The sequence below is a fragment of the Hyalella azteca genome, unplaced genomic scaffold (genome assembly GCF_000764305.2).
Source record: "Hyalella azteca isolate HAZT.00-mixed unplaced genomic scaffold, Hazt_2.0.2 contig6746, whole genome shotgun sequence".
NCBI classification, from domain to species: Eukaryota; Metazoa; Arthropoda; class Malacostraca; order Amphipoda; family Hyalellidae; genus Hyalella; species Hyalella azteca.
Window position 1 is genome coordinate 15,992 of NW_025936898.1, and position 16,278 is coordinate 32,269.

The window sequence follows — 16,278 nt, forward strand, 5'->3', positions numbered from 1 at the left end:
TGCAGTAAGTCAGAAAATACCAGAAAAATACCAGATTTAGGTAAATATACCAGATTGAAATTATTCATACCAGACACCGTCCGAAAATAGCAGATTTGCGAAATCTGGTATGGAAATATACCAGTTGGCAACGCTGGTCTGGACCAGCAATCCAGCATTGCGGACAAGTAGGGTAGATTGCCGGAGGCCTCCAAAAGCACACAATCTCTATCCACCCGATCTACACGGTCACTAACGTTATCACTTCCTTGATCACTATTCACTAAGTTACTAACGTATCTTGCTAAAGTGATGGTCTATCACGTCATCGGTCGTAAACCGCACGACAGATTAAATTCATTGAAATAGACCAATAAGCCTTCAGTGAAGCAGTCGGATATATTATGGTTTTGGATCGTTCGTCAATCTTTACTGGTACTGGCCAGTGCGCGTCGTTTCTTAGTTCGCATTGAATATTTTCCACAGGTAGCCTATTATAGACCGACTATGCCCAGCTTCGCATTGACTGACATAATCGATAGTTTCTTCATAAATTACCTGCTAACAAATTTTGTATGACACAAATTACACAATCTAAGACAAGACACACAATCTAAAACATATATTCTAAATTAAACTAACTTGGATTCAACAAAAAAATTCGGATTAGTGTGGCCCAGCATCGTGCGTTAATACCTACAATAAGTTTGCACCAATCAGACAGAGAGCTTAACCGCGTAGGAACGTTCCGGCATTCAATCTTTTAATAATATAATATATATATAATAGCGGTTTCAGCGTTTATTAGGCCGTAGGCCTGTCGCCGATTCTTAACATCGCAGAACATTCACAGCATTTTGCGGTCTCGAACTCACAACACACTGCTTCAATTCTACTTTGCTTAACTGCCCGGCCTCCTCGCCGATTCTGACCAGAAACTGGCGCACAGAGCTGGGATCGAACCTGCACCTCTCTGCGCCAATCTTGGTACTCTGAACTTTAACCACTGGGCCACCCTGCCCGTAAACCTATCTTTTCGCCAACCAGTCACTAGTTACCGTATACTGCATCAAATCACCCACCGATTTCCACGCAATTACATAAAATAAATTTATTTTTATCTGTGGGGTAATGATTGGAAGTAAATTATTTACTTTAATGAAGATCTTCATGTGTACAATATAGCCGAGACATGCACTTTGCACATCCGGAGTTAGTCTACATATACAAGATTATATAATTGATGAATAGATTATATATAGGTAGCCACAGCACAATAGATTTCAGCAGCATCAGTATCACCAAGATATGTTATCACTCACGAGTGCTCTCACTAAACAAATTTCTTGTATGGCGGACCAACTATCAATGGAATGCACTTATACAAATATAATGAGGTAACACTTAAAAGAGCTTAAATGTTAATATTAATTCGACCTTGTCAAAAAATTAGCATGGAACATTAAATTAGCATTGAACATCATGCTTGCGTTAAATTAATGCAAGCATGACGTGTTCCTGAGTAAATAGCAAGCTGGACGGTTAGAGAGTGACATTATTATATTATTTATTAATTCGTAATTAGTTAGTCAACATTACAATTGTCCGCCAGCTAACTATTTATAGCCATTCCCTTAAACAATTCTTATGAATAAATACTTGGCAGTATTCATATAATATAATAACGCATTCATATCTCAATTATGAACTAGTCCGTCGGTAATCGCTAAGCTTTGCTAAATTTATCTAACTGGAGTAAAGAATTAAACGGTAAATTTTAGTTCATATAATCAGAAAAAATTCTAAATTTTCTCTAATAGACCAGTTTTTTATAGGAGATCATTTTAAGTAACGTTTCAAAGCGTTATGTTAGGAAAAATATTATCTCACTCTGCTCTCAATAGAAAATAGTGCATGAACAGCCCAAAACTATCAACCATTTGAAATAGGAAAAAATTTGGAATAATATTGCTATAGGAAGTTACGTAAAATATAGTTCTTCACCAATTTAACGTGACGAGTTTGTACAGTTGTATTCTTTCATTAGTCATAAATGCGAATTATTGCGACTACTAAATATATTTTTACCTAAGTAAGCCACTTTATTTTTGGTCCCATCGCATAAGTATTTGTTTATTCTCATCATCCTATTCATATTATGAAATGGGATACGAGTATTTACTAAATTTCATTTTGATGAGCCTAAATATTCATAAAATATAAATTTTACGACTACGGTACATTCGTAATCTAAACCTCTCATTTGTTATGAATAGATGCTCTATATATATTCCTGCATAATAGATTGATACAATGAATAAAAATACACTTTGATCAAAGGTCTTTCTTACAGGGAACAAATTTCATATTAGTTCAATGGAATATCCATTGTAATAGTATATAATAAAGATAATAGATCTACTTTTTCATAAATACGTAGCATTTATAAGCGTCTATGTTCCAGGTTGAGCTTCTTTCAGGAATCATGTTCTGCTTATTCGTACTTCCAGAAATCACATTAATAAATATTTAATTAAATAATATTTCGGTTACTCTGGGTCTGGTCAACAGAGAAAATGGTTCAGAGATAATTTTCTGCTGATAGGTAAGAATTTTTGCTGTTGATTTCAAAACAGACTTTGCATTCGCATTCTTTTGTAAAATTTGTTTGATAATTATATACCTATATATAATTAGTTATACGATTTGCAGTAGCCAGTATTTACATGGACGATATTTAAATCTTACATTGTATGTTTATTTTGGTTTTGAATCATGATAAAAAACCTTATATTGCCGCTCAAACGAGGTGTAGAAGGCTCTCATTTTTGACATTCTGTTCTTAGAATCATTTGAGTGTATAAAGTAAAATTCAAAATTTGATTACTGGAATTTTTCGAAGACCAGCTCCATCAAGAGATCTGTCAAGTGACTTATTTCATACGTCACCCACCATCCATGCTGTCAGTAGTTTCCCTAATTACGTCTCCTTCGGTGACCTCATTGTAGCAAGTCTATATAAGTTCTTTAAGCTTACCACCAGTCAGTCATAGACCAACAGCTTTTAGAATGTCCATCGCAGCCTAACCTTAGACGCATCCACCACGTCTATCGGCTCTGGCACTAACTTGTCCTACTCGCGGACGTGTCGTTAACTAAACCTTATCTACTAATGTAATAATACCTTATCGTGCCTAACCCTGTAATCCAACACTTGATTATTACTCTTAGTATTGCCTCTCTATTAATTCCACCTGCTATAGCTTATGGGCAATAATAAGAACCCATCGGTACTGAGACATAATCCTATAGTTCATCTATTAATAAATTAAACAACGGATGTCATAGAAAAGACTTCGTTGACAGATCAAAATTCAAGACTACAAGCAAAATCAAATCGTATGACTTAAAGAGTTGATTATTGATATATTTTCAAAGAAAATATATTGAATATGTTTTCCATGTTCTTAACTTCTAATATCTTGAATTACTTGCGATTTAAACTAAGATAGCGAAGGGTCCTAATGCATGTATTAACTATTGAATTGCTTGGCTTTTTATCAAAATTGGAGTTCATCGATTTCAGTGAAAGCTCGAATAACTCATTAAAAATTAATGTTATTATTCATATTATGGTCAGATTGAACTTATAATAGCGAGGCGAGTTTAATTTTGTTTTCTATTGAATCGGAATCAATTTTCACTTTGGATAGTGACCATGGTTTGTAAATTCACGCTGACAGTATACTGAGTTGGATAGATCGAATGATCTATCCGATCTATTTACAAAAGTAAACCTTACGCAATCAGTCCTATAAAATCATGAACTTCATCACTGCTTACTATGACGATTTGATGAAAACATTACCTTGACAACGAAACCTGACAAAATCGGTCGATTACATACCTTTTCAGTCTTCGCTGTGTTGCCTCGATGGAGACACAACTGACTAAACATAAGCTGACAGAATTAATCCCATAAAGTCGGTAACCTCATAATGTATAATGTTTCCAATTTGAGACTACTATGAGACACGACTGACCAAACACAAATGGTCTTATAAAGACACAAACCTAGTAAGCTTTCACAGTGAAGCTTCGATCGAGACACGACTGACTAAAGAGAATCTGACACAATCGGTACAGCAAAGACTCAAGTCATTTCAGTCATCATCGATGAAGCGATGGCAAGTGGCCCAACTTGCCCCGGTGTGATGCGGTCCCCATGCTTCTTCTCGTGGCCCGCGGACCCTTGACTCTGGCGCCCAGGGGAGTCGATGGGGCTGACATCATCGTTGGGGACGTGCGCGTTTGGCAGCCCTAGGGTGTGCCTCTGTGAGTTGTCGTGCAGCTGCTTCTGCAGCACTGCCAGATTCACCTTAAAGAAAGAAAATGAATAGTGTGCGAGTCTTGCATTGTTGCTTGAGAGGAATTTATTGCCATTGCTGATTTCTTAATAGATTATTATGGTATTCGTTTTGAGTCCATACGAATGATGTGTCCGAACCATCGCAACTGGGTTTTAAGGATTGTAGCCTCAACGTTGGTAGAGTTGGCTCTGTCGATTGACAGATCCGACTTCCTGATTGATTAAATGGTTTTGCAACCGGGTCACCTTGATCGATTGGAGAGAGAGCCGGTAAAATCGCTCCAGCAGTTTTACATGCTTCCGGTCCATAACAGTCCAGGAGAGACCTGAGGACCTCTGCACTGTACACCTTGAGCTTGGTTGCGAGGTTGAATTTGCTGCAATGGAGAACTTTGGTGCGAAGCCGGTTAAGTTTGTGGCTGGCCTTGTGAATCCGTGGACCAGGGATCGATGTTAAGGCATGGATGGATACTCGGCCTCCCTGGCACCAGCTGGAATAGCACCTCCGTCTTATTGAGGCTTATGGTGAGGTCAAATAACGTTTTGCGGCGGAAAACCTGTACGCGATGTACTGTAGATGAGTTTCTTTATGGGCCATCAGGGCATAGTTGCCTGTGAAGAGAGCATCCATAATAAACCTTCTTGTGGTCTTGTTTTTAGCAGTCAGTCAAAAAACAAACCGTGCAGACAGTAGGCGCCTATGTCTAGGTTTTTCACAGCATTTCGTACCACTTGCATGAAGAAGTCGAAGAGCATCAGAGAGAGGACCCAAACTACTTTCACCCCAGTGTACATGCTGAAGATGCTTTCACCCCAGTGGTTGAGACGCTCTACATTAAGTAGGACCTGTATTACACCAGTCATGTTAAAATGAAAAAAATGCACGAGTTTGGTAAATTTTGCTGTGCAACCAAATTTGCCGAGGATTTCTTCCAGCGCCAGTCGATAGCCTGTGGCAAGTTTATGAAGAAAATAAAAAGACTCTTCTCCTGTTTGATGGATTTTTTAATGCATCTGTCTCACCGTGAAGACCATGTCGAAGGTGCTGCGGTCTGGTCAAAGCCACGTTGTGATTCAGGCAAGTTTGATTCCGATATAGATGACAGCAGCATGTTGACATCACACTGCCGAGGATCTTGATCGCAGGGGAAAGCAGTGAAATGCCCCTTTAGTTGTCGTAAGTGGCACGTGTGCCTTTTCTCGCGTGCAAGGCTACGATGGTCGCTTTCCGTGGCAGGGCCAAGGCTGATCAACGCCCTACCAAGGCATCTAAGAGAGGGGGAGTTCACCCTGGAGACCTTCAAGAGACAACTAGACGTGTTCCTGAGCACAATCCCAGATCGACCTCCCCTGCAACACTACACGAGCTGCGACTTGAACGTCGGCAGCGAGCTGCGACTTGAACGTCGGCACCGAGCTGCGACTTGAACGAGCTGCGACTTGAACGTCGGCACTGAGCTACGGCTGCGATGTCCCAGTACTTGTAGTTATCGTTTCGTGCCCCCGTACGTGCCGCCGGCCTCGTACCTCATACTTTGGTTTTCGAAGCCCCACGAAGATTCACAGTCAGACTAGAGTGCACACAGACAATCCTCTTCTCGACTTCGAGAGAATCTCAATTTAATGAGATAGAATTATCGAATTTTTTTAATTCAGCTGTAATGTTGAGTCAGGTTTTGAATTGGAAAACACCATACATATGAATGATTGCATAAAGTAAGATAAAGTAAAATTAACTTCGAAGTTTTGCTGGTTTAAAAAAAAATATAGCCAACATAAATCTATTGAGGATCTATTCAATTTCATAAACTCGTGAAAACGTATCAATTGGTATGCCAAACTATAATACTTGAACGAGCTGCGACTTGAACATGTCCCAAACAAATACTAAGGATCGATACTAAGGATGGAGACATCCTTGAGTTCTGGTGACACGTCTCCGCTGATCAAGACTACATGGAATGCCTCAAGTGACTCTTCCTCCAATGCTTTGCACACTTCTGGTGGGATTTCATCTTTGTCGAGGTGCCTTACCGGTAGTTATTTGTTTGATGGCTTTTTGACTTCTTAGATTTCAGGGTTCTTTATATTGCTGTCAGCTGGATTCAGAATGCAAGGCCGCCCAAGGAAAGGGTCCAAGGACAAATTAAAGTCATACTTGAAGCAGGCCGGTATAAACTCAAAGCACTTGCATTTGCAGCCTCTGACAGAAATAACTGGCTCGCCAACATAGTTCATGCTGCCACCAACTTTGGAGCCGATCGACGTCGACGACTCGCACCGAGTTGCGACTTGAACGTCGTCACCGAGCTGCGACTTGAGCGTCGGCACCGAGCTGCGACTTGAACGTCGGCACCGAGCTGCGACTTGAACGTCGGCAAATATATATATATATATATATATCTTCACGTATGATATATAATACTAAAAAAAATATAGCCAACATAAATCTATTGAGGATCTATTCAATTTCATAAACTCGTGAAAACGTATCAATTGGTATGCCAAACTATAATACTTCTTTTCCAGTAAAATTTTGTAAAATTTTTAAAGCTACATTTCCCTGAATTAAAATACCATTACAAGAAACAAATGCAAGTAAACAAGTCTTTACTTTGTTGGGTGGATAGCTCTCCTTCGTGGAGACGCCAGTCAAGAACTTGCGCTCTGGGTCGTTATTTTTTAGGTCGAGAGGATCGTCGTCTTCGAAGCGGTACTGCTTGGCCATTTGACTGAAGGCTTGCTGCATCAACAGCGAAGGTCCAACGTTGTTCTTCTTGCGACAGCAGCGGCAGCCTTCGAGACAACTGCTCGCCATTCGCTGGGATGTAAATTTAGAAATGTAATTTAAGCCGATTGTAGCAAAATAAGATCATTTTGAATTTTAGGACTAAGACTAATTGGAAAATGCTAATTGAAAACCACTAAATAAAATTGGAATGGGAATAGACGAATTAAAGAAAAACAGCCAGGCCATAAAAATGTACATACAGCAAGATTTGCTGAAGTGGAGCTTTTTAAACAAAGCCTGAAAAATTTCCCTGAGTGATGAAATAGAGCTTAATTATTAAAATGAAATTTACATTCAACACGATTTGAGAACTATTGACTATTCAATTGGAAACATTTGACTATTTGGAAACATTCGCTGCATGAGGAAATGAAGCTTGATACTAAGTATGTAAATTAAGGATGATCCAAGCAAAATACTTCATTCCAAAAGAGGACTCAATTAGTAGCACACATCTTGTGTCCCATGTTATCATTTTATAATCTTATTTACGCGTTAATTCAAATTAACGTTTAACCAATAATCAACATTAAGATTCGTCACAAACAGAAAGCATCCCTTTAATGATATAAATTATTCAATTATTATAATATTATAATTTTCTCTTATATTGTTTTATATTCGTATATTATCATATCTAAATGATACAATATTATTATTTTATTTATTTTATTATATTATTACTTTGAAGATGGAAAAACTAGATTGCTTGTGGACCAGCACTAGCACTAACAAAACTCATAATGACAGCTAAAAAATAAAATAACGAAATGCAAATAACATGAAGATATTTTAATAAAATTGAAAGATATCAGTAATGATTTGAAACCAGTATCATACGTGAAGATATTATTTTTCCACCAGAGAAATATTGTGTAATAATAATACAACTTTTATTTAATCACATTTAACAGATTTCTCACTCTGATCATCCAGTTGAGGAGCTGTTTAATGGTAATGGAGATGACATTGAACAGGGAGTAAATACAACAGCAGCCAACCACCAAGAAGAAGAAGTTGAAGAATCTGTGTAGAATATTTTTATCATAACAATAATGAGTTGGAAGCAACAAAGGATTTTCATTTCCACACGTTTTTGGATCTTTGAAATCCATATCGCATCTTTTGTGTCTAAACTCGAATGGGAAGCCCTGGCGCAACTGCAAAAAATCGATAAAATATTTGCATGGTTATGATTTAATTTCATACCAATTACCGAACTTATTAGAAAATGAATAAGACCGAATAATAACACAGCAACAAGTATTCAAAATTATAATCATAGTATGCAATCAACCAAATAAGATGAATGTATTTTAAGCTCTACATTTATCGCTCAAATTCGAGTCCGGATTTGTGGGTTGATGTTCATTTACTAATTTGAGCATCTAATATTAGGCTTTAGTTCACAAAAAAGGTTTACCTGTATGCGTACACGAAGGTGCCGTAGAAAGAACTGTCTTGTTGAACCGCAACAAGATCTCCGAAGCCAATCGTGGCGAATGAGACGAAGCAGAAGTAGATGCTATCGATATACGTCCATTGCTCCATCTTCGAATAAAAATAGAATTTTCTCTCAGCATAAAGTCTAATTTAGCACAAAAGAGATATAAAATTCTTTTCCTGGTTACAAAACGGCACTAAGCTTTGTAACTTCATAAATAATTTGAAAAACTTAACTGTCTATTAAGCGTGATTTAGCTTTTCAGTCTGCACGAATATACGAGTAACGTACCTTACTGAAGAGAAGGGAAGCTGTAAGTCCCACAACGATGCTAAGGAGGCTCAGATAAAAGAGAACTTTATAAACAGAAGGCTTCCAGCCCTCAAGATCTTTTTCTTCGTCGTGTTCATCAGCCGCTGGCTTTTCATTCGACATGCCGTCTGTTCCCGGGTGCTCCCTTGTTTCCGGCATGACTGCTTTGGCGTCCTTTGAACCAAGCGAGTTCGGCGACACCGTGAACGGCTTCTTGAACTTGGATGTGCCCGACTGCGACTGCATCTGCTGCATGCGCAGGCGGCGCTTGCGGTGCAGATGACGCATCCTGCGGGCGTATTCTGAACGGTAACTTCGACATTGTTAATCCACGAGGCAATCAACAAGCATTACGGCATCGTTGATGCATGATGCAGTTTTCAATCAGTACGGCATGTTAATCTGCGCGAAAAGCTCAATTCGAATGACATAAATTGAACAGTAGTAGCTCCATGCATAAATGCGTTCAAGAAATGACTAGATAAAGCTATGCAGGAGTAAAGATTTCAACTGGGAGTGCCTACCATCTCACAAATTGGTGGATGTTCAGCAGTTACTTAGCTTCAACGTCAGTCAAAAGGCAAGTTCTCAGATCTCCAAGAGACAAGCTAAAAGCATTATTAAATCGACGATAGGCCAACCCAGCCCATTATACGTTAAGAACTTCATGATACAACTAGTGGTGCTTGATACGTTAAGAACTTCATGATACAACTAGTGGTGTTTGAAACGTTAAAAACTTCATGATGCCACCAAGAGGTTCTTGATACCTTAAGAAGTACATAATCCCACTATAAACTACTTGATACCTTAAGAAGTACGCCATAAGTGTGATGATCCTCTCCAAGAAAAGGTTGAAGAAAAGGATGCCAGACGAGCAGCCCAAAAAGCCATAGACTATACAGAAGACCTTGCCCTGTATGGTATGAGGAGTGGTCGCACCGTAGCCTGAGTAAATAGGTAAAAAATTGTTAAAATAACATGTAATATAATTAATTGAAACTTAATAAAATAATTCGCAAAAGTTTAAAATTAAGAATAGAATATACAATAGGAAATTAGTATTATATTGCATAATTTGCTTGTTCAAACAAGGCCGTTTAATGACCAGAGAAAACATTGATTTAAATTTTCAGGGTCGAACTGTTCTTCAGAAGACGTTGGTTGATCGAAACGCAGGTTTGAGGAAGTAATTTTAATTTGAAATCGACATTTCGAATGGGCCAACATTCATTTTCAAGTTAAATGAAGCATTGAATACTAAAAATTTGGTGGAAATTAGTACATGATACACTTGAATATGATGCAACACGCAAATTGGGAGGCGTGAAAATAATTGTGAAATAATCTCAAAGCTTAGAAAATCAGGTAGATGTGAGATGCATGGCAGCTGGAGTTCAATGCGCAGAGATGAACCTAGTAACAATTCTACAATGGGCCCATATCGGGCCCATGCGACAAGGTGGAAAAGAGGTGGCATTATGCTTTCAACACATTTTAGGGTTTCAGATCGTCGGTCGGATGATGTCGGGCCACTCCATGATGACGATGCTGGTGGGTTCCTCCAGCGCATTGCGAGTGACGGTCTCGTTGAGTTTGAAGTTGTTGCTAAAGGTGTCACTGAGCCCATTAAATTCGCGGATCATGAGATGAAGTTGCTCGATTGTAATACTTTGAGACCTGGTCTGGTTAAGAGCTTGTCTCGGGCGGCAGGATAAACGGCGATGATGTGAGTGATTCGATGCTGAACGCACGCAGCTTGTAAGCAGTCATCTAAAAAAGCTTCTTCGGCCAAGGGGACGCCATCGAATTGAAAGCCTCCCGAAGCAGCACGACTGGAGTTGCCATTCGGTAGCCGCCGGTTGTGCGATAATGATTGTTCTGGAAATTTACAACGTAGCTATGACGCGAATATGTGATACCGGTCATTAATAAAGATGTGTAATTTGGGAGTTTTCGTTGCAGTATAGCCGTTTTAATTTGCTGCTTACAAGATACCAATGATGCGAACACTGGTGAGAATTTAAAGGCACAAATGGCCTAAATTTAATGTTGTTGACGCTGGGGATGTGAGTTTGTATTTTTTACCATATCTGTGGCATCAACGATGCGATTTGTCATTAAAAATGACCGCATAGAAGGTATACCGATCATACTGTAGTTCGTGGTATTCTCAGGAAACTACATCAAACTTAATATGTTTTCATTCATTAAACGTACGAAAGAGAACATTATTAAAATTATTTTAGTAATTAATTTTTTCAAACTTCCAACTGAAATTATTTTTTGACCTTTGCCAATTTACAAGCAGTGACAAAACAAGTGTTGTTACGTTTTTTCGAAAGAAATTTATTTAATGAAAATGTCACCCTTAGTAATTTGCTCATGCATTTAGTGCACTGAATTTTTAATTCCACAGGACCCTGAATTACCAGGGCCTAGACAGCACGTCACGGCGGTGAGAATGTTGGCATTTCTTCAAAGTTCATCGGTAAATCTGGCAGCTGTACAGGCCTGATGGTTTAAGCATACAGCTGCAGCGGCCATTACATTGCATATTCATTACTGCAGGAGGCAGTTAACTGCAGACCGATATACCTGCAGTAATGATCCTGATGATGAAATATAACTGAAACATTCGATTAATAATTGCCTAGAAGTGTCCTGGTCTAAATATATTTATTGTTTGAAGTTTCGTTGCCATAGCTAATCATTGATTTAAGTAACAACGCAGCAGTCAGTTCATTTTTCAAAGCATTGCTCCATAGTCAAGTCATTAATTGAAAAAGAAACGCCATAATCGATGCATTTTTAAAGTATCGCGGTTACAGTCAATTCATTGTGTCAAGTATCGTCGTCATAGTCAATTTCACTGATTTTACGCGACGCCCATTGAAGTTCCACTGAAATAGCAGTCTGACTTCACTTTGCATCAATTTTGCATTTCTACCAGGCTCGTGAACAACCTCCTGTGCATCTGCATTAAATCTAAATTTCACTTGAATATTGGAAAACGATTTTTCATTGCCGACGAGATGATTTTTGATTGCACTGAAATTCGCCGCATAAATATATCCTTTGATGAATATGACATAAAAATAATTTTCACCAGCTCTGAAATGGAGGAAATATGATTTAAGTATAATAAAATATAGGGTACATACAATAGTTATAGATATTTTTAACAAGCGAATGACAAATCGAAGAAGCGGGCGAGAAGCGTTTACATTGAACTATCGAGAAAATCGTATGAAAACAGACGTTCAGGTCTCTTGCTTTACTTTATTTTCGCGTCATGGCTCTGTATTTAAATAATGAGGGAAAATAATATAATATCGCTCAAGGAACGTGAACCCTTTTCATACCGTTAAATTCCACTCACATTGTAAATAGATAAAACTCATGGGATTTGAATCGACTTTGAAACCAAGTAGTATTAGATTAAATGGGAACAACGTGAATCCAAGAGAAAATATAAGGAAATAAGAAAATTAAATATATATATATATATATTAAAACATACTTATGGTCTCGCGAAATGGGCGAGGCTGCAAAAGTGTCAATTTCAATGACCGAGTTGAAGGTCGGGAGTGATCAAGGTGAATTTCAGGGGATGGAGGTATATCGAGTGTGATGGAGGGAAATGGAGGAGTATCGCAGTAGATAGAGGGTGATTGAGGAGTGGGATTGAGGGAGATCTGGGTGGATCACGTGAGAGAGATGGAGAAAGATCAAGAAGGGTCGTGCATGGGGGTGGAGGGGGATCACAAGGAATTACGAGGGATCGTAGGGGATGGAAGGAGATTGAAAGGGACAGCAGGGGATCGAGAGGAATTAAAGGGACGGAGGATAAAGAGGAATCATGTGAATAGAAGGGAAGCTTGGAGATAGAGCGAGATCGATGATGATCCTGTGGGGCCAGAGGACGATGCGAGGAATGGCGAGGGAAATCGAAGGTTATTCTAAGTTTGATTAGAATCGCACTTTGGTCAAGCGTGGAAGTTCCTCTTCCACGCATCAAGCGTGGAAGAGGACTGCATAGATGATTAGCAATTGTTCCGTACCCTGTTTTAAAGAAACGTTGTCAGGTGGGTGCGATCTAACTGTTCATGCCTGAGATGTTTTCCTTATAAAGTTTATTGATTGAACATGGTTCGCTATTTAGAAGTTATAGTTCAAAACACAATACAATATGGCATTGTTGTGCACCAATTACGAATTCCGAATCGGATTCCGAAAAAATGATTCAGACCATCCGACTCGACAGATTTCCATCGATATATTGATCGTGCAATAAATAAGGTTTGTAATCCAACATTAACATTTTCAGCTGCATGAACAATTTTCTGAATTACCGTGAAATTCTAAAACTCAAGTTTCAACGCATTCGTCCGGCAAGTAGTTTTGAGTATTTTTCCAAAACTCAAACTTTATTCACCTTCTTTCTTTTCGATAAACATGCGTGATTCCTCTTTTAATAATTAAATTGTCTCTGTTTTAATTGAAGTATTAATTAAATTTAGTTTCGTCGTCTGCAAAATTATTTTTGACCTGCTCGGTTCGACGGGAAATTTTCTCCAATAAGAATTTGATCACTTTTAATTTACTAGACAATTTGGATAAGGAAATGATCAAACTAAATAATTCACGTATTCATGAATTACAACCGGTTTCGGGCAACCGGGTAATAAGATCAGAACTACTTCTTTAACGCCCGCCCCCAAACACAATAGAGATCAGACAACAGATATGATCGATAAATCGTGCTCGGTTAATTGGGCCATTTGCGCAAATGGGATAAAATGATCCCTCTAGATGCTTACCGAAAAAACTGAAACCGACTATCCCTATGTCATCTTATTAACTCAAACCGTCTGTCTCTATGTTGTCCTATTAACCCAAACCGTCTGTCCCTATGCTGTCTTATTAACCCGAACCGTCTGCCTTAATGTTGTTCTATTAACCCGAACCGTCTGCCTAAATGTTGTCTTATTAACCCGAACCGTCTGCCCCCTATGTTGTTTGGGGCGCATGCCGGAGGCCAGCTTTGCCATACTTCACTCTTAGTTCATATTCCTTTGCATAGGTAAGAACGCTAGAGTGCTTAACGGCCTATGAAGTCAAGTGCTCAAAGCCACAGCGCCGGATGTCCACAGCCACAAAAAAAGCTTGCCAAATGTAAACATGGGCATACTGCATCTGGCCTAACCTCTTCAGGCCTAACCTATACGAGCTGCAACCTTTCTCCAACCAAAACAAACCTGAGCGGACCTAACCTAACCTCATTGGCTGCAAGAAGTTAGAAAGGCGGTCCAAGTGTGCTGGTAGAGTGAGTCATTGGCTGCAAGAAAGTTGAGAGCCGGGACAGCGTGAATAGGTTAGGCCAGAAGCAGTTAGGCCGGAGTAGGTACAGCCGGATGGTGAAATGCCTGCTTTTGAGCTTAAGCAGTGGCTGAAGACCTACGGAGCTATTATCTTTCGGCAGTGTGTCGCTTGTCTGGATTACGGAGTTCAAGCGTAGTCTGCGGCTTTTAATTCGGAAGCTGAGTAAAGTTAATGCATGGTGAAGCTAGGCGTTAGCTCCAGGGCTTATTTAAGAGTAAAATTTGTGGCCTACGGCTACGCGCGCCCCCTGTTGTTCTATTAACTCGAACTGGCCTTATCGATGTGGCTTTATAAACAGCAACCCTCGATCTGTCCCGACATGATGCCATTAACCTAAAACAACTGCCCCGATATCATCCTATTAATCGGAACCTTCCGTCTGAATTTCGTCCTATTCGTCAGAACGCTCTGTTTCGTCTTTGTCCTATTAACCTGTAGCGAATGTAGAATTATTCATTATGGACTGACCGATGGTAGAGACGACGGTGTAGACGAACTGGAAGCTGCCGCTGTAGTCCCAACTCTTCCTGTGATTCAAGAGACCTGCAGCGGTGGCATTGCCCCAGCTGCATCCAGGGTGTATAACGAGCATTTGAAAGTTCATATTATATTCATATTATCAAAGGTAATTGTATTTAATGTTTTAGGTGCATCATGTTGGATAACATCCGTCACAGTGCTTTAGTTAGTAGAAATGCAAAGTAACAATCGTACAATAGGATTTTTTTGTGAATTTTATCAAATTTTGTAAGGGAGCCTAATATATTTCTTAAAATAAATGTATAATTCATCATAAAATGAGTTAATAATATAAACCATTTTTTGAAGCACCGAACAATGTTAAACATCAAATTTCACTCAAAGTGAATCAACAGCGTGAAAGAATTCTAAGGGAGACCATATAGTCGCATAAATTAAGTAATAAAACTTGCCTGTAAACAAGTTGTTCAATTGAGTCCCAGGTGCAGTTGTTGAATGAGAGATCTTTCTTGACGCTAGATATTCGCTGATCGATTTCATAACTTGCTTCTTCTCTATTATACGTTTCGTTGGCTTCCTCTAAAGCTTGGAAGAAGCCAGCGCCAACAATCATATATATTAATATTAAAAAGGCGAGCAAGAAAAATCTAGCATTGTCTTCATTAAGCATAAGGAAAGGAAGAAGGGATTTGTGGACAACTTCTGGCCGAGGTAGGGACGGTCGAACGAAGATTGGTCGAACGAGCCGGACATTTTTGGATGGCGGTGGAGGAGGAGGAGGAGGAGGATGGGTTCTACTCATGAAAACTTCAGACTTCTCACTGAAGGGGGAAGAATGACGTCTGACACTGGGCAAGCAGCACTGCAATGAAGAGGTTGATGAGGATGATGAAGAGGAAGAAGAACCTTCAGATTTTGCACTGCTTAATGTCAACCGAGGAACAGCGAACTTTTTAGCAGGACTATGATTGGGTGAGTGGTTCTCTTGCTGACTAGCATTGTTATCTTTCGAGCTGTTCAAACGCGGGGGGAAAAGGCCCGTACCGTGAACTTCTGGTTGGTCATCGTCATTATCGCTGTTCAATTTATCAGAACTTACGAGGCTATCTTTCGAGCTCGGAATAGCCTTCGAAGGCAAATTATACTCGTGGTATTCTTCAACGGTCCATACGGGGATAGACATTTTTGGTTTTCTAATCCATACCCTTTTGGGGGCAGCATGTGTTTCAACATCCCAGGCTCGGCGGCGCGTGCGCGGAAAGGTCGCCAGGACGGCTGACGTGTCACTTGAACTTCGGGTTCAACTTGAACTTGGGAATTCGCTGAAGTCCTTCATTTGAAGGCATGCATCCCACGTGTTGATATCGAAGGTATTCACTTTCTGAAGCAAAGTCTACGGGTATTTTCTGCTGTCATCGTTGCATGGTTGTGTAGCGCGACTAAATTGAGGTTCAACTCTGAAGTTAAAACACTTTAGTTTTCTCCTTAATAGCCAAGTTCAAAAAAGACAATGAACAC

The 16,278-nt window shown here is 39.4% G+C and overlaps 1 protein-coding gene across 1 annotated transcript; it reads right to left on the reverse strand.

Moving 5' to 3' along the window:
- Positions 1-4,069: 4,069 nt before the first annotated feature.
- On the reverse strand, positions 4,070-15,943 carry LOC125178060 (potassium channel subfamily K member 13-like). The gene is made up of 8 exons (XM_047880983.1): positions 15,213-15,943; positions 14,749-14,846; positions 9,705-9,843; positions 8,875-9,184; positions 8,563-8,690; positions 8,063-8,165; positions 6,963-7,169; positions 4,070-4,357 (listed from the first exon to the last, which is right to left on the reverse strand). The coding sequence occupies exons 1-8, from the start codon at positions 15,941-15,943 to the stop codon at positions 4,133-4,135; spliced, it is 1,941 nt and encodes a 646-aa protein (XP_047736939.1). The 3' UTR covers positions 4,070-4,132.
- Positions 15,944-16,278: the final 335 nt, after the last annotated feature.